Source organism: Tiliqua scincoides, chromosome 3 (assembly GCF_035046505.1).
Source record: "Tiliqua scincoides isolate rTilSci1 chromosome 3, rTilSci1.hap2, whole genome shotgun sequence".
Lineage (NCBI taxonomy): Eukaryota > Metazoa > Chordata > Lepidosauria > Squamata > Scincidae > Tiliqua > Tiliqua scincoides.
Genome location: NC_089823.1, coordinates 64875721 through 64899888, shown reverse-complemented (window position 1 = coordinate 64899888; position 24168 = coordinate 64875721). Strand labels below are relative to the sequence as shown.

The 24168-nt window shown below is 43.6% G+C and overlaps 1 protein-coding gene across 1 annotated transcript in view; it reads right to left on the bottom strand.

Annotated features, from left to right (window-relative positions):
* Positions 1 to 17961, bottom strand: part of UMODL1 (uromodulin like 1) — a 43858-nt gene extending 25897 nt beyond the window's left edge. The window contains exons 1-3 of the mRNA XM_066621299.1: positions 17865 to 17961; positions 12319 to 12561; positions 821 to 985 (exon numbers count right to left, since the gene is read on the bottom strand). Coding sequence (XP_066477396.1) covers positions 821 to 985; positions 12319 to 12561; positions 17865 to 17961 — 505 coding nt within the window. The remainder of the gene's footprint in view (positions 1 to 820; positions 986 to 12318; positions 12562 to 17864) is intronic.
* Positions 17962 to 24168: the final 6207 nt, after the last annotated feature.

Genomic DNA, 24168 nt, shown 5'->3' with positions numbered 1-24168 from the left:
AATACAGCGGCTTCCTCTCTTGTGTATTACTCACTTTGAGGAATGCCCTATATTTGTTTTATGTTCCTTAAAACTGTTCCCCTTTCTGCAACTGGCTTTCCAAAGTCAGCCTTTCAAAGTTATTTAACCTTTCAATAATTGGATAGTTTCAACAAAGGCAAAAGATAGAAGACAGACCATCCAAGAAACATATTTTAGTCTGTCTGTGCATGTCAAATCTTCATAAGTGGAGATTTATGTTTCTGTTGTTAACAATAACAGCTATTTTCCTCTATTTTTCATAGGTAAAAAAAGAATGCCCCCCAGGAGAACAGGGCCATAGTCACAGAGTATTTTGGTTCCCCTCCCTGAATTTTTAGCTTCCTTTAAAAATTAGTGCTGGAGACCCTCAGAGACAGCACTCCTGAGGGTTCAGTCCCCTCTGCACTAGGGGCCTCAGGCTCCCTTGTGTCTGCTCACAAATAAAGGTAATGCACAAAGTGGATACTGACAGAAATGCAGCAGGGTGTAAGGGTCAAGACAGAGGCTCTCTCTTCCTCAGAAGTCTGGGAAGGATGGTCAGGTCCAGAGGAGACAGAAGGATTCAATTGGGCTCCAGACCTTGTCAGAACAAGTTGTGAGCTTAAAGCTGTCCAAGATCTTGTTGCTCCATTACAATTTCACCTATTATCATGATTTCTTGGGCCTGTCCTCCCCCGAACCTCTTTTATTCCATGGGCTCCCATTAGTGGTCAGGATAGGACACCTTACAGCTCCCTCACTGTAGCAGTTCTGGCTACAGGCCTGCTGGCAGAAAATACAAAATTGGCCAAGGTAATACCTTCTGGTACAGGATCTGAACACACAGTTCGTTTAGATGTTTCACAGCATTTTTTATGGTCTGGACAATCCACATCCAATGTGCATGGAACACTGTTTAATGCTTCCACTTCCATTGTTGGACAAATACCAGGTCTTGAAGCAAATTCACTGGATCTGTTTAGGGCTGCAGAACAAAATAGTTAGCAACAGAATTGCATCTGTTAGCCAAGATCCCAAGAACTGCTTTACTCACATCCAAGGCCTCGAGTGTGCCCAGTGTGATTTTTGATTTTTTTTCATTTGAACAAACCTGATGCCATTCCTCAAAATGCCTTTGAAATTCTTCTCAAACTCAAAACTGCATTTCCAAGTAGCATGAAGACTCAAAATTCAAGAAACACAAACCCTCTGCCTTCTGGGGCAGTGTTTCTCAAGCTGTGGGTCGGAACCCACTAGGTGGGTTGCGAGTCAATTTCAGGTGAGTCCCCATTCATTTCAATATTTTATTTTTAATATATTAGACTTGACGCTGTCATGGTATGTGACTGCATTTGGGGATATGTTACAGACCTGTACTTTTAACAAGCTACTATGTATATTCTTTTAACAATGATAGTACATGCGACTTACTCCTGGGTAAGTGTGGGTAGAATTGCAGCCTAGGACTGTTAAAAATTTTCCTGCTTGATGGTGTCACTTCCTGTTATGACATCACTTCTGGTGGGTCCTTACAGATTCTCATTCTAAAAAGTGGGTCCCAGTGCTAAATGTGCGAGAACCACTGCTCTGGGGCATTTAACTAGCAGTGGGGCTCTTTGGATCCCAGCCACGGTGTTTTTATATATACAGCACAAGCCTCCTACCAAGGCTGGATGTGGGTTGACTATATATATGTGTGCATGTGTGTATATACATTGGAAGCTACCTTATATCAAGTTGGTCCACCTAGGTCAATATTTTGGCAGCCATTTTGATCGGCAGCTCTTCAGGGTTTCAGACAAAGATCTTTTCCAGACAAATTTTGAGAGGCCAGGGATTGAACCTGGGACCTTCTATATATAAAGCATGTGCTCCATGTGCTAAAGTCCTTTACCATGTTTCCTGGGTGAAACCATAAATTTCAAGCTACATGGAAGCATGGAAGCTACATAGAAAAATTTGGAAAAATTTCATTATGAGTCTTGCCCACTTATCTACCCATTCAGTCATCTCTGTTCTGAATGATACTGTACAGCGATCACATTGAAATTTAGCATAACCTACGTTCTGTTTTCGAATTTGGCTGGTTTGCATGTTGACAATCAAGGTCTAAAAGTTGGAGGGGCTTGAGCAAGTCTTGGATACCTGCTAGCCTTCCCTCTCCATTTTTTTCCACACTGTCAGTGACTGGAAAGGTAAGACAGAGGGGAAACTGGATAGCAGAATAAGAAAAGGAGGAACAGGAGAGGTGGAGGTGAAAGAACAGGCAGGCAGGGAGAACTGATGTTCCTTTATGTGTGTTCCTATACGTGGGTGAAGGGCAAGAGTAGATTTCCTTACCTCTGTTCTATTCTATTCATCATCTTTGGGGGTGAATATCTATGTATACATATGCATGTCTCTATGTGTGGGGGAAACAGGGGGGAATAGTGTCAGTCTCCCTCTGCCCTTCCCCAACACACCATGTGCATGTGTTGTGTGTAATACATGGTGTAGATGCATGTACTGTGTATGTGTGTGGCACATGCATATGTAAGTGGGAGTAGATGTACATATGTTAGGGTGTGCATGAATGTGATTCACAGTGGCTGCAGATCCAGCTTTCTGCCCACTGCCCACTACTGCAAAGAATTGCATATCCTTTCTCATGGATACTTAATATTTGCATATACAACCGTTCCATTCATTTGTGAAATCTGCAGCAGGATCAACCAAGATGATGATGATGATGATGATGATGATGATGATGATGATGATGATGATGATGATAGTAAACAACTTTATTTCTATCCCGCCCTTCTCCCCAAAGGGACCCAGGGTGGCTTACAACATATAAAAACAGATTAAAACATAATTTCACAACAGATAGAAACATATTAAAAACACATTAATGGAAACCATAAAAAAAAGTAGTCAGATAAAAGTCAGAATAAAAAAGAGCATAAAACAGCAGTTCTTAGAGGAATCAGGACTATAAAAAAGCAACTAAAAGATGTATAAAAGATGTTAAAAAGGCCATAAGGTCAGAAGGCTTGTTTAAACAGCAAGGTTTTCAGGCCTCGCCGAAAAGTCTCAAGAGAGGGAGCCATTCTCAAGTCAAGGGGAAGGGAGTTCCATAACGTTGGTGCCACTACTGAGAAGGCCCTGTTTCTTGCCGCCGCCGCACATACCTCCTTAGGCGGCGGCACTTGTAAAAAGGCCTTCTCTGATGACCTGAGAGGACGAGCCGGATTGTACGGGAATAGGCGATCTCTAAGATACCCTGGCCCAGAGCAGTATAGGGCTTTAAAGGTCAAAACCAGCACCTTGAATTGGGCCCGGAAACGAATGGGCAGCCAATGTAGCCCCTGGAGAAGCGGGCTGACAGAGTCAAACCGCCTAGCTCCAGTGACCACACGGGCCACCGCATTCTGCACTAATTGCAATTTCCGAACCATCTTCAGGGGCAGCCCCACATAAAGTGCGTTACAATAATCTAACCTCAATGTCACCGTAGCATGGATCACCATGGCCAGGTCTGCACGATCCAAGTACGGCCGCAGCTGGCGCACCAGCCGAAGCTGAGCGAAGGCCCCCTAGCCACAGCCGCCACCTGGGAATCCAGGAGCAGCTGCGAGTCCAGGTGGACCCCCAAGCTGCGGACCTGCTCCTTCAGAGGGAGTGCAACCCCATTCAGAGCAAGTCGATAATCCAGCACCTGCATCGAGGATTTCCGAACCAGGAGAGTCTCTGTCTTATCTGGATTTAATTTCAGCTTGTTAGCCCCCATCCAGATCCTCACTGCCTCCAGACAGCGCTCCAGGCCCTCAACCACCACCCTGGAGTCTGGAGGAAAGGAGAGATAAAGCTGAGTGTCATCAGCATATTGATGACACCCCACTCCAAACCCCGGATGACCTCTCCCAGCAGTTTCATGTAGATATTAAATAGCATGGGGGACAGAATTGAACTCTGCGGCACCCCGCACCTCAAGGGCCAGGGTGTCAAACAGGCATCCCCCAGTACCACCATCTGGGACCGACCTTCCAAGTAGGAGCGGAACCACCGCAAAACAGTGCCTCCAGCTCCCAACTCGGCCAATCGGCCCAGAAGGATACCATGGTCGATGGTATCGAAAGCCGCCGAGAGGTCCAGCAGGACCAACAGGGACGCACTCCCCCTGTCCAGTCCCCGGTCATCCACCAAGGCGACCAAGGCAGTTTCCATCCCAAAGCCCGGCCTGAAACCAGATTGAAAAGGATCCAGATAATCCGCTTCATCCAAGACCCTCTGGAGTTGGGTCGCCACCACCTGCTCAATTACCTTGCCCAGAAACGGGATGTTGGAGACTGGCCGGTAGTTGTTCAACACAGTGGAAACCAGGGAGGGCTTCTTCAGGAGGGGGCGAACCACTGCCCGTTTCAAAGCAAGTGGCAACGTCCCCTCCATCAAGGAGGAGTTGACCACCCTCCCCGTCCACTCAGCCAGTCCACCCCGGGCAGCTCTTATCAGCCAAGCTGGGCAAGGGTCAAACAGGCAGGCAGACGGCCTCACACTCCAAAGGAGTCTGTCCACATCCTCAGGCTGCACAAGCTGAAAAGAATCCCACAACACTGGACAAGCAGTTGCCAAGGGGACATCATCAGACATTGTCAATGTGGCATCCAAGTCGCAACGAATACGATCGATTTTATCTGCAAAATGTTGCGCAAACACATCACAGCGGCTGACCGTGTATTCCTCCTGGTCCAATGGCAGGGCCTGATGGAGGAGGCCCCGCACCACACGGAACAGCTCTGCCGGACGGCTATCAGCAGACGCAATGGTAGTAGAGAAGAATGATTTCTTCACTGCTACCACCGCCACGGAGTAGGCTCTATAATGAGCTCTACTCCGTGTCCGATCGGATTCATCATGAGTTTTCTGCCACCATCGCTCTAGACGCCTGCCCTGCCGCTTCATCATTCGCAGCTCCTCAGTGAACCAAGGAGATGTACCTTTAACTTGATTTCACATCTGGTTCACACATGGCTTTGGTAAGCAATACAGAAATCAGGTACTGAACGAACAGGGTGAGCCCTTCACCATGCAGAACTGCAGACAGTCTTGACTATGAAATGTGCTCTACATGCAACCATCCCATTGCATACAAGTCTGGTTTGCATAAATTCCCCCCCCCCTTGAAAGAACCATGGAAAGATAGTACAATTGGATGCATACGTGGAGGCCCTGTTCACATCAAAGGCTAACTGCGCAGCAGAGAATGATTTGCACCATTCCTCCCACATGCTATTTCACTGCTGGCCCCTGCTCAATTTATGACAATTCTCAGGTATTCAAGGTAGAAACACCGACATTGGTACTTAGGAGTTGCCATCAGCAACAAGGTAAAATATAGAGTTCAAGCAACTAACTGAAATGCAGAGCTTTATCAGAAACCTCCCTGATCAATAGTGTTCCATGCAAAAGCAACACCACAAAAAATAAGTCAGTAAGGCTTCTGGCAACACAAGAAGCTACATCCTCTTTGACAAAAGCAAACAATCTTCAGAAGCCAGGTAAGTAGATGGAGACAAAACCAGCTTGCTCACCTCTGAACAAGACAAGACCATGTACTGTTCCGGGAGGTGTGAATGCCAGCCTCACCCATTCAGCTTACTCAAGGAGGTCAGTGACTAAGCAGCCAAGGATTTGCCTCCATTTCAGCAAGTGATTGTTCCGGCTTGTCATGCCATAGTAAAATCAAGTGGTAACATTAATTTTCATTTTAGGATGACTATTTATTGCTGAACTTGTATAGTTATAAGTTAACAAAAGGTTTTGCTTGCTAAAGCGACAATGAACAAAAATGATTTACAATGTAGAAATAAATAAGAAGCCAAAGAACAGGGGAAAAGAAGAGGCACTGAACAAGAATATGCAAACTGTGGCCCAGTCACGCTATGATTCTTTTGAGAACATTAGTGAACAGCAGTGGCGGCATGAAAAAACAAGAAGCAGGAAGAAACAATTAAATGTTAAATGGCAAGTTTGGCTCTGCTGATGTGCCATTTTTAAGTTTAATAGCAACCATGGGGTGTGTGTGTGTCTGTGGCTGTGTGGGTGCATGAAAGGACAGCCTAACCAGTCTGCTGTCCATAGCCACCCCTGACTCACCACTGCTGCTTTCACCAGAGTATGCACACTTACACATGTGCATCCCCATCTAAAAACAGCCCCTTAATTCTCACTCTCTCACTCCTCCCTGTGTGGATTTTCCTCTAAAACAGGAAGTGTGGGACTTTCTGCTTTATTTAAAGAGACCACGCAAGGAAGGATCAAGGTGAGGGAAGTCACAAAGAGCTCCATCTAAACTTCAATCACTACATGAGGAAGGAACACCATCTAAAAACAGCCCCTTACCTCCTCAACCCTCCTTCTGTGGGTCTCTCTCAAAAACAGGAAGTATGGAACTTTCTTCTTTATTTAAAAGTCACATGCAAGGAAGTATAGAGGTGAGGGAGTTGTGCTCTGTTTAAACTTTAATCACTACATGAGGAAGGTGCACTTTGCTAGGAAGTTCACTCCAAGGAAAGGGATCTTTCCTCTGTTGCAGTTTAAGAGGACACAGTTCCTTTAAACTTTAACCTCAGCAAGGGGAAGGTACAAATGGGGATGAGCCACTTCCTGTTTGCTTCAAGTGAATCTGTCAACACTGCTCTGTCTGTGGACAAAGGGTGGGAAGCAGTGGCAGACTTGAGGAAAGGGCACCCTGGATCTGCCACTTTCCCAATGCAAGCCGCATCACTTCATGGCTGGGCCAGCCTTATGCATGTGAAGAATAGACTACAGCAGGGGTGTCAAACTCATTTCATACTGAGGGCCGAATGGCATTCATGATGCTTGCTAAGGGCCAGAAGTGATGTCGTTAGGCAGGAAGTGATATCATTAAACAACTCATAACCAAAAATTAGCACTTTTTCCTTTCTTAGGAATTCATTAACTTCAAATGAGAGAAGAGAAAACACGCAAATCTTGATCGTATTTCAAGATATGGAAGAGCCCAATTTTCGTGGGGGCTGCCTTTTTAGTAGTAACACCTCAGTACTGCTCAGCAGCTGAGAGCCTGAGGGCTGGATAAAAAGCTTCCCGGGCCTTATGTTTGACACCCCTAGACTACAGCATGCAGGGAGGATTAGTAAAGTGGCAGTAAACCCTTGAAATGGAAACCAAATATGCAGAATGGTCCTAAACAAATGCAGAGTTTATTGCTGAGATTCTTCCTTTGCAGACTGCTGACCAATCCTTGTTAGAATCATCCCTGCCTTATGGCCCAAATATAAATCCCGGAATAGACTCCTGGTCTGTGACTAAACCAGGATCTAGTAAATACTGGCTTAGATGAATCACGAACACAACAGGGAATGCAATCCTTTCCTGCCATGCCATGGTTCCAACATAAATCATCCCTAAGTGGGAAGCTTTTGCTGGTGCCAAGGAAAGCTTCCCACACAAAACCTGAAGCACGATTTTAATCAGGACTGTGGCAGTGGGCAAAGGCTTAAATGCAGCTGTCTTGTGCATTGTGGTCCTGAGCATGATTAGGTCCCAACAGCTGCTATTTAGTTTGAAGAAAAAAAAATACATGGGGTTAAACATTTATCTTCCAAGAAACACGTAGTTTGAACCATTGTCATTTATACTGAGACCCATGCTGCCCTACTGCAGCCACCACCAGAACAGAAACCAAGCTGAGGAACCCTCTAGCACCTTTTCAAGCTGGGTGATCCCATCCCCAAGGACCAGAGTTAGTTGGAGTTGGTTATGTTCTTTGAACCTTAGAATTCTGGTCTCTTGCTGAGGAACCTGTCACATCAGGAATCCAAGCTGCTGCTTAAGAGCTATTCATGTTCAAAACAGTTATTTCTTCCCCAAACGATGACACAGTCAAACGAGTCACAGATGTGTGCTGGAAAACCAGTGCAAGTGACTGGGAAGACTAACAATGCTGGCTCAAAGCCATTGTAACCATCAGTCTGAAATGTCAGGGTCATCATTTTTGCAAAAGCCAAAACACAGAGACAGATCTACAACACGTCCCTGTCAAAGCCTATCAAGCTGTAATTATGATAGAAGCAACTCCCAGAACGAAACCATCTGTCTAGCACCCCTCCCCCTTAAACAATGCAAACCAGGCTTTGAAGTCATTTCAATTAACAGGATTCCTCCCAAGATGCTCACATAGATGGCAAACCTGCACCCAGTTTATGTGCGTGGCAGCCCTGTCAAAATGAATATAATAAGAATGGACAAAGAGTTAGGGGGAATTTAACAATTCACTGTGTTTCCATTCTAGTCTATTGGAGGCAGGGTAAATATATAAATAACTCACAGGTGGGGAGAGAGAATTAAAACTCATTATCCTTTTATCTTTGTACAGTGCCTAATTTTAATTTTCTTGGATGATTATACTGGCCATTCAGTGAACGAACCAATAAGGACTGGTGTCCATTTACATGTCTGACGACTTTGGTGCTTGTCTGCTGCTACTCTCTGGATGATTACCTATATACTGTTTGAAGAGAAGACTATAATCGAAGCAGATGACATCCTGCATTGGAAAGCCACAACCAAGGAGTGCCTATTCCACATCCCTATCTGTTAGCAAATATAGTGGTAACAATGGGGATCAAAGCAGTTACCAAGCACAACTAAGCCCTGCCTGCAGACTGTCACATGTTTCCTCTTCAGACATTATGTAGTGTAAGAAGGCACATAGTGGAAAAGCAGGACACATACAAAGGTGGCCCTAAGTCTGCTACCAAGGCAGAAAACAATCATGACTTCCAAAGCATAAGGGCTGGAGAAAAATATTAAAGGAAAGGTTGTTCTGAATAATCTTGTAGATCAATCCATTCTGCTCACTTAGACCCAAGAAAAGGCTTGTTTAAATAACAGGGGGCTTAGGGACAAATTCACAACAGCCCAGCAATGTACTGTGATTTCATTCCACTAATTGCCTAACTACCTCTTTTCATCATTTATTTAAGACAATGTCTAGACAGTCCGTTACCATTCTCAGATGCTATGACTAAAGCTCTGAGGGCCACAGCGTCGTCTGAAGGCAAATGAAGTACTTCTGCTGCTGAAGCCAACAAAAAACTAGATGTTACTTTAAGTATGCAGTTGTCTCCCCTCTCTCTGTGTTTGGTGTTGTTGTTGTGTTTTGTTTTCTTTCTGATGAATAGCAATCTCATGGGAACCAATCTGAAAAAAGACCATAGTGTGGGAGGCAGGGGGGCTTTAACTCTTTGCCACTACAATGGTCCCAGTTTGGTTTGCCCCCTCTATAGCTGCTATTTCCCCTGGAAGGGAAGCTCCCATTAGCACCAATGGGAGCTTCCTGGCCAGAGCAAGTAGCAGCTACAGGCAGCATAATCTGGACTGGGACTGTGATGAGGGTAAAGGTTAAAGCCCACTCATGAATTGTGGTTTTCATCCAGATTTGCGAATTGGGGCCTCCCATGGCTTCTATTTAGTGTGCACGCACAAAGATGCCAGTCACATTTTTAAAATAACATGTAATTTGACTGTGAGTTGGATTGCCCTGAACTCTGCCTGGACAGGGTGGACAGTTTGAAAAGGTGCTCTGAGCTTATCACAGAGAGAGTTTCTTCTATGCCACTACTCTGTCCAGCCCAACTTTAGAATAGAGACGTCCCTGAAATTTGTAATTAACAGAGAGCCCGGTCCTATGGAGGCCACTGCCCTGCAGTGCAGCAGCACCAGATCAGCCACTACTGTATCCTTCGGGGTCAGGGAAGCAGCCAGAGTCTCCTCAGGGGTAAGGGAACTTTAGTCAAACTAATTTTATCAAACCCCTTTCATCAAACCAATACAGGATTCCTTTTCCAAGAGTGGGTGTATGCCCCATTCCCTCTTCTACTGCACTCATTCTACCCCTTCTACAAGTCAAGTGAGAACCCAGAAGTCCTGCTGGCCACCCTACAGCTCTTTAGTTCTATTACTTTAGTTCTCTTACCCTGTATCAAGTCCCAGCAGTCCCTATGGGTCTACTCGGATCTGTGCCAACTATTTAGCTAACCTATGTTGGGCTCTGAAGCCTGCGAGGAAGGATAGGATATAGCAGCAACTAAGGCTGCTGTCCCCACCGCCGTCCTGGGCCTAAACCACCACCACCACCACCACCCTGGCTGAGAGAGATGGAGAGGAAGAAATGAAGAATTATTGAAGAAATTACAGAAGAGACCAAAGTGATGGAATATCAAATGACAAAGCTAAGAGGCAAAGTGTCTGCTCTCACCAAGGCAAGAAGGTCAGAAAGGGGAGGAGAAGGGAGAAATGGTTGGCCAGATGGAAGCAGAAGCTAGCACGGATGGTGTGTGAGGGACATAGGAATGGTTCAGTTTAAACAAGCCAGACAAGTTTCTTTGCCTGCCAGATATCTCACACCATCCTCAATGATGGTGTGAAAAAACATGGAATGCACAACCGCAATACAGTATGTGGAGGATGATCCCCTTAGAGTAGCTTACTAAACAAACTAGAAACCCCTGACTAAAAGTTGTATACAATAAAACAAGAGCTTTTGGCAACTGCAAGTCAATGGCAAAGTTCAGGCTTAGAAAAACTAATGAAATTGTGCAAAATGTAATGCAACAAAATTTATGTCTGCCACCAGCTACACCTTCTTCCCCCCTAAATGAATTATGTTGACCAAAGGGTTAAAGACAGAACTTTCACATTCAGGCTACTGGAAATCTCGTTCTACAGAACTGCCCGTTACTATGGAATAAATTATAAGGCAAGTGAGTGGTGTGCGGTTTCTCCCAAAAGAGCGCAATACATCTTTGAGATTTGATGAAAAGCGTATTAAATGATGACTGGTAGATGTTAACACAGTGGTCACAACCTGATCTGGACGCAAGTCATCTTTACTAAGCCTATCCCCAAACGAATTTCAAGAGATAGAAGTGCACTTTCTTGTGCATGTCTTGTGGAATAGCTTCGAGATGCATGAGAAAGATACAAGGTGTTTTTAATAATTGCAACAATTTAGCAATTCTTTTGACCTTTTAACACCTCTTAAGTGGGTTTAAACTCACATATTTCACTGAGACTGGTTCACAATGGTCTGAACAAGGAGGTTATCGATTTGAATGTCATCCATGTCAAAGTATGCCTGGACCCACACACCCTCTCCCACCACACTTATAAACTGTAATGAGAATTGGGGCAAAATAGGGGTCCTTATGCTGAGCACACATAACCTCACAAGGACCCATGTAGCTTGTCCCATGGATGGAGCTGCCATGTAAATTACAGCAACCTATAGATGACCTACAGTCACCCTATGTGCAAAGTTGTGCAACACTGAGCTTGTTCCCAGAGGCCGTTAGCATGCAAATGGTACCTGGAAGCAAGCGTGATTGGCTGGGGAGATGGGAGAAGAGAAAGTGACTTCAACTCCCATGCAGGCACATCTTCATTCCCCTCTCTCAGTGAATAGGGTTGTTCCTTCAGCACACAGTGGAAATCTGGGAGCAACCCAGTTGCCAACAGCAAGGGCTCCTCTTCCACTCAAATGATGGTAAAGGACAAGTCCACCCATCTATGATTGTGATCACAGTCACTGACCCCAGAATGCGAATGGGCAGGAAGGGAGAGAGAGGGATCAGATTGGGGGTAGGGAAAGGGGAGGGAAACCAGAAGATGCACAGTGGAGAGGGAAAAGAGATACTGTGGGTACACATATGGGGCTGAAAGGCATTGTGGTGCCAACCCCAAATAACATGAAAGGGAGCCTATGTGCAAGGCTGCAGTTCTCATTAAAGGGGTTGATGTACAAGGCTGAAGCTCCTTTCTGTTTCACCACACTGATAACCTGCACACTCAGCCTATGTGTAAACTAAGCTATACGCAGAGGTGGAAGAAAACAGTTTTATTTTTTTCATGGATTTTGGTGTTTTCCAAAGGTAGAAATGCAAAAAGTGATGTTATGCATTTTTATTCAAAATTGACATTATAATTATAAATTATAATAGTTTTAAAAGTGTACTAGGTAGGTAAAATAGGTGGTATAGTGACAGCAGCTGCAGCCACAATCATTACTCATGCACCCCTCCCACATTAAATAATAAATAAAAACTAAATAAAATAGTTTTGATTTTTGCAGATTTTGATTTTTTACTTGTTTTTTTACTGAGAAGTATAGAAAGCGGTGTTGCATGTTTTTATTTCATTATCACCTTCTTCTTCCATCTCTAGTTGTAAGTGCAGGTATTCTAGTACTATAGTTGACAATTCATGGCGTGTGCCATTTTCAATATTGATACTTACGTAGAGAACAATAGAGGCCAACTTGCTCATATCCATCGCAGCAATCTGTCAGATTCACAGTCTCTGGGATCATGATTTCATGGTAGTCCTCTTTGTAATAGGTTTTGGGACAAAGCCTTCCTGGAATCCATCCTCCGCATGGTACTTGCTTCTCAAAGGACTTTTGGTAGGCCACCAGTCTATTCACATGCTTGACCACACTGTAATTGCATAAATGATAGCCCAGCAACGAAAGACCATTCTCTAAAAATGAAGGAAGGATATCCATTACATATGAACCGGTAATACAGAAATAGATTGTTTTAAATATCTACCTACATACCTGGGAATAGCAACAGGTGACCAAAAAGTGTTTATGTGTGTTTCTAACTAATGACATTGTAAATGGTTTGGGAATATGGTCTAAAAATCCAGAAGCAAGAGGCTCCACCAATCAACAACAAAAGCAAGAGGAAAATATTCAGAGGCTGCAATCCTATGCACAGTTTCCTGGGAGAAGCCCCATTGAACACCATGGGACCTACTTCCAAGTAGGCATGCATAAGCTTACCTTCAAAGTTGCTTCAAAGATTTTATTATTACTATTATTGTTATCATCATCATTAAAAGTGACCTAACACATTTTAAGTTTTTTTTTCTATTTTTGTTTTTTCAGTTGCTTTTTTTTTATTACAACTTTTTCAAGCAACACTAGATTTTATGCTTACCATCTTTCTCTTTCAGAATGATCTCCAAGTGCTTTCTATACAGGACTTTGCTTGACCTGTACTGTATCTGGACAGGACCTCCTTGGATTTACATGTATGTCTCTCTGAACACTTGGGAGCCAGTACAGAATACAAGTAAATAAATGTTCATTTTTAACTTTAACTTTTTTTAAAAAGTGGAGGTATGCTTTTGCACATATCCGTTGACTTCATGGTCAGAATCATATATACTTTTCCCCTCCCCGAACATTCCTGACCATCCCTGGGCATGTTCTCACATGGAGAGATGTAATCTACGAGATGTAATCTCGTACACTAACAGATTACAAACAGAGCCGGGAGTAATTTCTGCAGTCACAGCAGTTTGAAAAAAGACCGTCTCAATCATTTAATTGCTACCAGCTATTTTTTGGATGCACCAGACTGCACATTGTATTTTTCATACAAAGGTGCGTCTGAAAATGAACACGTTTGGGGAAAAATACTCTGCGAACTGGTCTTTAGTTTGATAGAATTATTGCCACTTCATTGCAACAGTTTGCTCATTATGGGAATCACTGGTCACAAAGGCAATTTTTCTATTCTATAGTTGATGTTGCTAACCTGCCACTATATTGTGCAAAAATATTTAGTTTTCATTTTGTTATGACCCAATATATTTACAAATAAAAGCCGCCACCCCCCTTCCCCGGAATCCTGCACAATCCTTAAAAAAATTGTTCTGTGCTATTTTTTATTGCTGCTTGACTGCTATTTTACTGGTCTGATCACTCTTTTTTGTTGTGCTTTTACTGCACAAAATACTTCTCCACTGTTTTGCACAACTGATTAGATGTTTTTATGTTTCATTGTATTTGCATTGTATTGTTTATTTTATTGTATTATTATTGGGGGTTTTTTTCTTTATTTATAAGTTGCCTAGGGGGCCCCTTTTGGGGGGAAGGTGGGATAAAAAGTGTCTATAAACAAATATTAATCTTACTTGGATTCTTGCAATCAGGGGTGTGGTTTGGCAATGGGAGGTGTCATGAACAGCTCTTGCACTTCCACATTAACCATGACACTACTGTTCATAATAAAGTTTGCAAGTATGATTCAGACAATATGCAAAATGTCTGCAATACAGTATCTGAATGAAATTTTCATTTGATGCCTTCTTCCTCAATCAATGCCCTGCATGAATTGGAACGAATAGCCTCCACTCTCTGTCCCACCACCAGCCCAAGACCTCCTGGCATCTGACACACCATTCCAAATCCTGCCCCCTTACCTGTGCCAGCCTCAGCTCCTCCCAATCCCCAGATTATAAAAGGAAGGGAGGGACAGAATGGGAGAGAGGAGATGCTCTAGCCCACCATTCTCTTCTTCTTCATACTTTCTCTTCCACTTACAAGAGCAGGGAGAGGAGGAGAAGCAGTGCAGCTTAGTGGGAAGACAGAGGTGGATGCCCCCCACCAATCTTCTGCCTGATGCAACCACTTCAGTTGGCCTCCAGTTGCGTAGCTGAGGGGGGTATCACAGAGTCACAGGAGGCCAGGCAGCACTATTCTGGGGGCCGCCTCACTATGGCTATCAGTCACCACAGTCCTGCCCTTCCCTTTGCTTGCAGCTGAGTCATGGTCGTTTGAAGCAAAACCGGCCACTTCCAAAAAATTCACCAGTTTCTCTCCAACTGACCAACTAAGGCCATGAGGGTGGGCAGGAAAACCTACCTGCCCCACAGCCTCTCTCCGTGTGGTCAGTTGGAATGAAGCCAGCTGCTTTTCAGACCTCATCATGTCGCCACAATTACTTCCAGGTTAGAGGGGGCAGCAGGCTGACTGGTATGCCCCAGGGTGGCACACCGGTCAGCTACATGGCTGTTGGCCTCATAGGTGGCACAGCCCTGACTGTGCCCATTTGAAATTTTGCCAGCTTGGAAAGCAATCCTGCTATCTAATAGTTGGTTCCCATAGTACATTTCCCAGCAAATGGGACTCACAGAGGCATACTGACATATCCTAACCTGTTCTCCCAAACCTTTGATGGGAACTGCTGTTGGCTGGGGCTGTTCTGTATACAGTATTTGGGGTTTTAGGTGTCATTGGTGTCATTTAGCATGATCTTAATCTGTACTTTTGTACTGTAGCTTAAGTAACCTTGTTGGCATCTCTCTGAATATCAGCTGAGAGGACACCACAATAAAGCCCAATCCTAAAACCCAGTTTTAGGATTTCCATGAGAGCTAAGCTGTAGCCTGAAGCTTGGAGCTCTGAGCCCTTTTCTCAGAGAACTGTTATCCCCCTGTGCAGAGTTGCTAAGCACTGTTCAGATGATGTTTACAAATTGGCATCCTCTACGTCTTGCTCCCAGTCACAAGGCTCAGACTGCCATTAAACTAATTAAAATGTGTTTCATTGGATGTCTTTTTATCCACTACTAACCGAAACATTCAGTAAGACCAAACAGTGGTGATTGCGGTTATATTTTTTAAATGATGGGTTAATTGTTGCCTTTCTGGATCACCACTCTTCACCTATGCAATCAAATATATTTCAGAAAAATAAAAACTACTACTCTGTCGACTACACAGGATGGTCAGGTGCTGTGAAAGACTTGGCATTTTGAATGCCACTAGCTATGGCACTGGGCTTATGCCATCCTACCAGTGTCAGTTACTATTACCAGTATATTTGTAACAGAGTTAACCATGATTATTTTTAGCAAACAGGAAGATTTCTAAGAAAGAGTTCAATTACATTGCTCATAGATTGCGGTATTGTTCATGGTTCTTGTCTTGCAGTCCTGCAAGATTGTTCATGATTCCATTCAGCAGAACACACACAAAAAATGTGCAAACACAAGCTGTTAATTAATATATGTGAGACACCCTGGCAATGAGCCACAAATGAAAGTGTAATGTGTGAACCAGTCCTGAGAGGAATACTATTGGAGGGTTCTTTTGTTATTAGCATTTTTTTAAAAAATCCTTTCTGTTTCACAGTACATAGTAAGGATCAATCCCCTCCACCACCCACACACCCAAGGTACAACTAAGAAAAATCTGAGACAGGCAAGCAATCACTGATGGATCTGTCAGGATAGACAAATGCTGACAATATTTTTTTTAAAGTAAATTTTGTGCAAAGCTTGGAAGCCTGCCAACAGTGTCATGAATGGTGAGATCCCCTCAGCTCAGACCTCTGGTATAAGTTGTATCATCTCCTCCTCTAAATTGGAATGTATCTACACTTTCTCCCCTACATTTCTCCCCCCCCCCACACACACACACACACCCAGCTAGCTATAATTTCTTCCATGCAGTGCTCATGAAAAGCAAAACTATTTTTGTGAAGAACTTCAAAATAGTAATAATTAAAGGAATCATAGATCAATGTATGTGGGTGAACCCCTCCCCCCAGCCTGCGACTATTTTAAGTTAGCTTTTGCAAAAAAGAGTCATTTCTTTTTCCAGTCTCATCATCCCACAATGGACCAGCTCATCAGTCTTCTGATGACACATTCACCCTTTCTTCTTTTTTTCTATTCATTTCCTGTCTATTTCCTGTCTATTAACACTATAGACAGCAGGGCTCTTTGAGCACTTTGAATGAAAGTTGTTTCTTCTCTTCTTTATTGTGAATGTTTCTTCTTTTACTTTTCTTCTGTTACAAAATTCAATATTTAGAAGATGCTTGCAAAAAAAAAATTGGAAATGACTTCTGCATATTAGCTAACATGCCAAAGCAAACTTTAGCTTTATACTTGGGACAAGCCAGTAACCATGAAATCTCAGGACACTGAAAAGGTGCTGCTTTTGTTTCTCAAAATCAGGGGAAATCGATTCCCCTTTCCCTGGGTTGAGCTGCAGCCAGCCCCAACTCCACGCTGTTTTCGGGGCAGGCCAGCTGGTCCGCCGGTTCCAGCATGGGTTAGAATTGGGCTGCCAGTCACAAATCAGAAATTCCCTGGTTCAAAACTCTTCTCTGTCACTAACTCACTAAGTGGCCTTAGGCAAACTGGTCCCTCTCAGCTTCAACTCCCCAGCTGTAATATGGGAATGTTACCAACTTTACCCTTATAGTAATGTTGAGAATTACAACAAGCAATTTCATCCAATGAACTTTGACATTTTAAAATGCTCTACATAGTGTGCATACAATGATTTTTCTATATATTTAAAAATAACAGTCCAACCTAAAATGTAGGTAAAGGGCAGTTAGAAATGAAATCAAGGAAGATTTGAGAGCAGCAATAATGGAGAACATATAGTCTCATTGTTCCTGTCTAGGACTAGGCTACATGGCATGGTGACCCCGGGAGAGACCATATTTTGGGGGCTTGCATGATCTTGACATATGAACCACCTGTTTTAACACACAAAGGAAGGGACACACAGTTTCCTTTACTCCCTTCTACCATCTCCACACTCTGAAATCCTCTCTAGAACCAATTTTGCTTGTTGTGTTAGCTAATTCCGCCAACTGAGGATACAAACACTGTCTCTCTGTCTCTTTACAAGATGTTTTATATAACTACAGAGCTAAAAGGCGCCATTTCCACACCAACACTTTCTCAGATAATTATGGCACAGAGGCTGCCCTAATGCAATAACCTTCTCTATAGCAGAGCTTCACAGCTCAGAGAGCTTCACGGGGCTATATTACAAAGCTCCTTCAGTTGTCACCTAAAATCCTACTTCAAAAAGACCACCAAAACCACTGAGTATTTTTAATCTATAATTGCCAGTGGCATGAGATGGTGTGGCAATAGTTTTTTCTTTTCTTTTCAAAGTTCAGTATCCCATCCAAGTTAAAATTCTATGTGAAGCCACTTTCAGTGAAGTGTATTGCTACTCACCTGTAAAGGAGTTGTCAATTTCCTCCCCTGTAGTGGTGAAGATGACAAAGACAGAAGCTACAATGATTGTAGCCACTGAATCAAAGAAGTTCTTCATCGTTTTTGTTATGTCTCTGTTCCCCAGGAACAAAATTGCTTTTGTATTACATCCAGATTTTAGGAAATAAAGCAGGATTTCCCCTGTTTTTCTCTCTTGTATATGGGAAAAACAACTAGCCCCAGAACAAAGAGAGAATCTAACCAGTATCTTCTTGCTTGTGTAGCTTCATTAATGCTTTCCCTATGGAGTGCCTGCATCTCAATTACTAACTCTTGGTCCTCAGCAACCTGCTGTAGTCATTTACAGAATAACACCTTGATTAATGCGCATTTGCTTGGAACCTTGTTCCAATGAAGTCAATTAGACTTCCAACCAAGTAAATATGTTAGCATTGAGAGAGTGAAAAAAGCATGGGTGCATTAGAGAACAGCTGCAGCTCCCTGTGAGAGCAGGGATGTGAGCTAAAGGAAAGGCTAGGTTGGACTGGGCAGACGAATGCACGCAAGGAAAGGAAAGATGGTAATACATAAGGTGTGAAAGTGAATCACCATCCTGTTTTAAGGCAGTGCCATCATCATCCCATGATATCTGCCCACAAATGAAAGCATGGCATCATAACACATCATAACATTCAGAGAGCAGGATGATGCTCTAATCTTCAGACTGCCCAACTGAAGTTTTCCAGGTCATACTAAATTGCCCTTTCTTTTGTTTTCAGACATTCCTTGCTGCCTCCCTTTTGTTCCTGTGCTGGTCTTTGTGCATTTACTGTATAGATCTGGGGTCTGCAACCTGTGTTTTTAGAGCCGCATGTGGCTCTTTCAGCGGTCTGCTGTGGCTCCCAAGTGGGGGCTGGAAGCAGGGCACCTTCCCCGTGGCCGCCGCCCAGCCAGCCAAGCCCCGAGGGCGCCTCTCTCCGGCGTGATGTGCTGCGGGCACTGGCTGCTGGTGAGTGTGGGGTCGGGGCGCCTCCCTCACCCACAGCAGCTCCTTCGGCGCTCTCCGCACCCCACTGCAGGCAGGCGCTGCGGGACAGGGCCGATGGTGGCTGACGCGGGGGGCGCTTTGCAGGGACCCCTGTGGCCGGGCAGGGAGAGCTGGCAGCTCTGGCGCGGCCACGCATGGGCTCTGTGAGCAGGCGTGGGGGGCAGCCGGGCACCTCTTCCCTGCGCCCTTCCTTCCTTCTCCCTGCAGCAGGCAGGGGGCTGAACCGCGGGACAGGGCCGCTGGTGGCAGGTGCGGGGGGCGCTTTACAGGGACCCCTGTGGCCGGACAGGGAGAGCTGGTGGCACATGCGCTCAGCGGGGAAGGGTGGGTGAAAGTGGCAAAGGGGGGTGACAGAGCGCCTCTCTATCACCCCCTTTGCTAAACTAATTACTATGTAAAAATACAAAGGCATTTCCGAGGCAGATAAGCTGCCTTCTCCGAAGCCTTCTCCGACCACTCCCCGCAACTTGGAGTGCTCAGCCCGAGGTGCGTGTGCGCCTCCCCTGCGCCCAGGCTGGACGCTTCTCACCCTGGCGCCCTTCCCCTCCCCCCCCCCCCGCACAGAGCAGGCAGGGGGATCCTTCGGCTCTATCCCTCTGAGTCTGGCAGGTTTCCTGACGCCCTTTGCCTTAATGTTGCCCCCCCCCCCACTGCAGAAGAGATGGAGTGACCGACCCTGGAGCTCCCTGGAGTGCGCCTGCAGGGAGTGCACACTTTCCTGGGAGTAAACCCCATTGAACTGAATGGGACTTACTTCTGAGTAGGCACGCTTTTTTTCCCTCCCCTGACTCCACTTTGGAGTCAAATGAAATCCCATTGATTTTAACACACTATAGTTTTTTTATACATAGCGTAAAGGTAAAAAAAACTATATATGCAATGTTATCTTCATTTTAGATGTCAAGAGGCTTTTGTGGCTCCCGAGGTTTTCTTTTCTCCGGAAAACGGGTCCAAATGGCTCTCTGAATGTTTAAGGTTGCCGACCCCTGGTATAGATGCTCACAGATACGTACAGGAATAATTCTGAAGCACAAGGTACAATGCAGGACCATACATGATCTCCGCTCCAGCCTACCTAGAAGCAGTATACTTGTGCCTAGCCTGTCATTCTAAAAAGCAAGCTTCCAGAGACAATGCCTATCTCACTGCTTTTCCCAGAGTACCAATCATGATATTGCATGACATATAGTACCTCTTTAATGAGGTACTTTCCTGGAGAGTTGGAGAAACCATTGCAAAGTCCTATTCAGATACTTAGCTTAGTACAGTGTAGTATTCACAAGCTGTTTCTGATTATGGCCTGGGACTAACCCTAGGGGGAAAAAAACAGCTGATGTCAACAGGTTCTTAGGACAAGAAGCTAAACAGCAGGTAGTTTGGAGCAAAGTGATTTTGTTCCTACAGAATATATGAATCAAAAGAGAGACACGAAGAGAATTTCATGAATGAGACCAAGGGTCTACCTAGTCCAACAGGATGATTCCCAGTAGTTATCAGATGCATCTAAGAAGCTAACAGCACGGGATGAGCCTGTACTAAAAAGACACGAAGAGGACTGCTGCTTGCTCCACTCCTCAGCAATTAGCACTCTGAGGAATGCAGCCTCTGAAGGTTCTATTGACCCATTGCTAGAACTGTCATCCATAAATTTGTCTAAACCCGCTTTAAAGCCATCTACATGCACCTGTGCCTATTACCACATTTTGTTGTAGTGAATTTCATAAAATTATTGCACAATGTGTGCAGAAATACTTTTCTGGTCTGAATCTATTGCCAATAAATTTCATTGAGCAGCTCCAAGTTCTACATTTCTGAAAGGGGGGATCCAATTCTATTGCTGGCAGTGCCAGTCTCCAGCGATGGTCACTGCAAATGTGTCATTTGCACACTGGCACATCGGGGTGACCGAGAGAGGAACAGCACCAGCATGGAGGCCAGCACCAGTTGGTGCCTAGCCTCCACTCCGGCGGGACAACTACTGGGAGCCACGAATGGTGAGTATCCCACCAAGCGGCAGGAAGGCATTTGGAGGGTGGGGAAGGGGCATTTCTAGGGAGGTTAGCCTGGGAGGTGGTTCAGGCCTGAGAGGGGGCAGGGATGGTAGCCTTGGCTTTCGTCACATTATATTCCCCCCCCCCCCGTGTGTCTGAAAGTCCTACATGGGCTATTCATATCTGCACCAGTTATTGAGCTGGTGCAGATCTGAGTAGACCATAGGGGAGGCATGACCCTGATATGGAGTAAGAGAACTAATGTTCCTTTACCCTGAGGAGATCTCCAGTTGGCCTTCTGGCCTCAACGGATACAGCAGCAGCCATTTCTATGCCTTCTATGCCACTGTACTACAGGGCAGCGGTCAGCGTAGGATTGGACCACCAGAAAACTTTGGTTAATGAAGTGAGTGAGTGAGTGAGTGAGTGAGTGAGTGAGAGAGAGAGAGAGAGAGAGAGACTATAAAATTATGGTACAGCTTATCCTAAATACTTAAGTGTTGATACATTACCCTAAAATCAATTGACTCACATAATGAGAATATTCGCTCTGTTACAGTTATGTGGTTTTGTGTGGTCTAAGTTGCTCTCTGTAATTACTAAATTATTCAGATAATATTTTCCCCTTAGGAACTTACTTGGGGAGAAACAGGGCATAGACTTTGAGCTCACACACTCCTTCACATGCTCTTCCTTCCTTACCACAGAAGGAAATAAAAAGCAAATCATTTCTTGCTCTGGTTATTCACTCACTCAGTGAGAGAAGTATGAGAGGGAGAAGGAAATAATGCGCGAACCTGAGATGCACTCCTGATCAGTAGCATAGTTAGAGAGGGGCAAAATGGTTAGTATTGCAGGTGCCACAATGCACCGTGTAAGTGACTCCTCCTACTCACAGTCGGAGCCATTCCAGGAAGCAATGGCTACACACAGGAGACACCATTTGGTTCAGCATGCACCTGAGCGTTGCTGTCATTGCCCAGCATGGCTCCGATGGCAAGTGGGAGAGGCTGCTTACACTGCACTTTGTGGCGCCTGCAATACATAATGTTTTGTCATCCCTCTGGCTACACTCCTGTTCCTGATCTCAGTGGGGTGACCAACTTCAGCAGTGGCCTGAGGGCCTACCCTCATCAGAAAGACCCCTTGGACAGGCCAACCTCTTAACCCAGAGTACCAGAGGCAATGCCCAATGCGCCACCAAGAGTGCATGGGTGGGGTACAAGCCATAGTCCCAAAGTCCCCAGCAACCTGTCACTTGCCCTGATGGATTCTTCCCTGGATATAATTCCAACTGGAAAATGTCATACAAACTTGGTCTTAAATATACTATGAAAGGCCACATTATATTTAAATAGGAAAGCCTGTTAGCTGAGCCATTTCCAATGAAGACTTGGTAGGACATGATGGTCCTGAGCTGATCTTGGTATTGATATTTCCTGTCATGGATAAAACCCATGGAAGAACTTGGGACAAGGAAAGAAAGATCCAATCATGTAGTGAGACTAAGCTCATGCATGTAAGCTAATGTTGTTAGCCTTGACAATGTTGTTGGAAGGGCACCTTGACCACAGTAAGTTTGGGGACCTCAAGTATAAAGTAAACAGTCTCATTTTATGTACCCTGTTCCCTTCATCTCATTTCATCACACTTGCCACCCTGCCCCCAATGAACCAGGAGCCACTTTGAGCTCCGGGTTTTAGAAGCTGGTAATTTGTGGCCTAGGTCACCAGCACCAATATTTTTATCAATAAGCTTGTATTGATAATCAACATGAACCTTCTAATCCAAATGAAGGAAATACATGTCAAGAAGATAACAGATAATGGGAAGTTAATTCTTCCAGTTAATTGGAAGAATGAACATACCTTATACAAGAAAGTGTGGGCTTACTGGATTCTATTATGGAGATAAATTATTAAAGATATTACAGGAGAAAAAATGGAAAGAAAGAAAAAGAAACCCGAGGGTTAACCTGAGGGTTAAAGAAAATTGGAGGATTTTATTTAGTTAATAACTGGTTTAAATTTACTTAAAAAATAAATGTATACGAAATTGATATATACGAATTAGAATGAATTAGAAAAAATAGTGGGAAATGTTAGCGTGTGGACCAATTGTTTTATAGGTGGTTATGTTAAAGAAAAATGTTAAAGAAAAAATGTAATCAGATTAGAGAATTAGATTGGAGAATGGTAAAGAACATATTATAAGAAATTGTTGGTTTTATTATAATTTGGAAATTAGATTATTATTTGATATTAATGAGTAATTGAACTAGCTGAGATGATAAAAAGTGAATATTTAGAAAAGATATTATAGGGAATTAGGAAAAATCTATTATATTTGATATAAGAAATATATAAATGAATAGAAGAGTTAGAAGTAGATGAAAGAATTGTTTTATATGTTATATTTTGGTAATTAGATTATTTTGTTTTAATATTAATAAGTAATAGAAGTAAGTTTATGTTTGATAGAAAGTAAAAATTTAGAAAATATAGTACAGGGCATTCGGGAAAATTTAGTATATATTATATAAATAAATGGATAAACTAATAAGAGGCAGAAGTAGATGAGGATTAGGAGATATAGTATGATTAATGAGTAATGATATATGGTATTTAGCACTCCTAAATGTATGTTATATGTTTGTATGTCTGTGTGTGTTAATTCAAAATAAATAAATAAATAAATAAATAAAAGAAGATAACAGATGAGGGTGGGTGATTTCTCTAACCTTTGGAAAACAAATTGTCTAGTAAGTGGCTTCCCTCCTATCAAAGAGGGACATGTAATACACTGCTCCTGAATGCAGAGGGCTACTACTATTAGACCCTTAAACAGAAGTATATATCTAGGTAAATATACACATGATAGTGGCATTAGGATAATTATTCTAGAAGGCTGATCTGAAGAAAATGAAAAAAAAAATACCCTAAAGCTACAATCTTATGAATATTTGTGGATATCTATAACTATTTAGTCTAAAAAAGTTAAATGAAGACATAATATTAAGACAATCATATTTTCCACCTCCTATCATTTAAATACTGAAAGATGAAGTCCTTGTGGGTTATATAATTATCAAGAGGTAAACGGTGGGGAAGGGCCTTATAAATGCGGACATGGCAGAAAGTGGAAGAAATACAGTATAAGGGAAGCAGAACCTGAACTTGGCCACTCATGTTGTACATTGTAGGAACCTGAACTTTTGTTAATCATACTCTTTAAATCTTTCTCTGCCCATGGAATGAAAGGTTCTGCCCTTAACAAGCCTTAACCT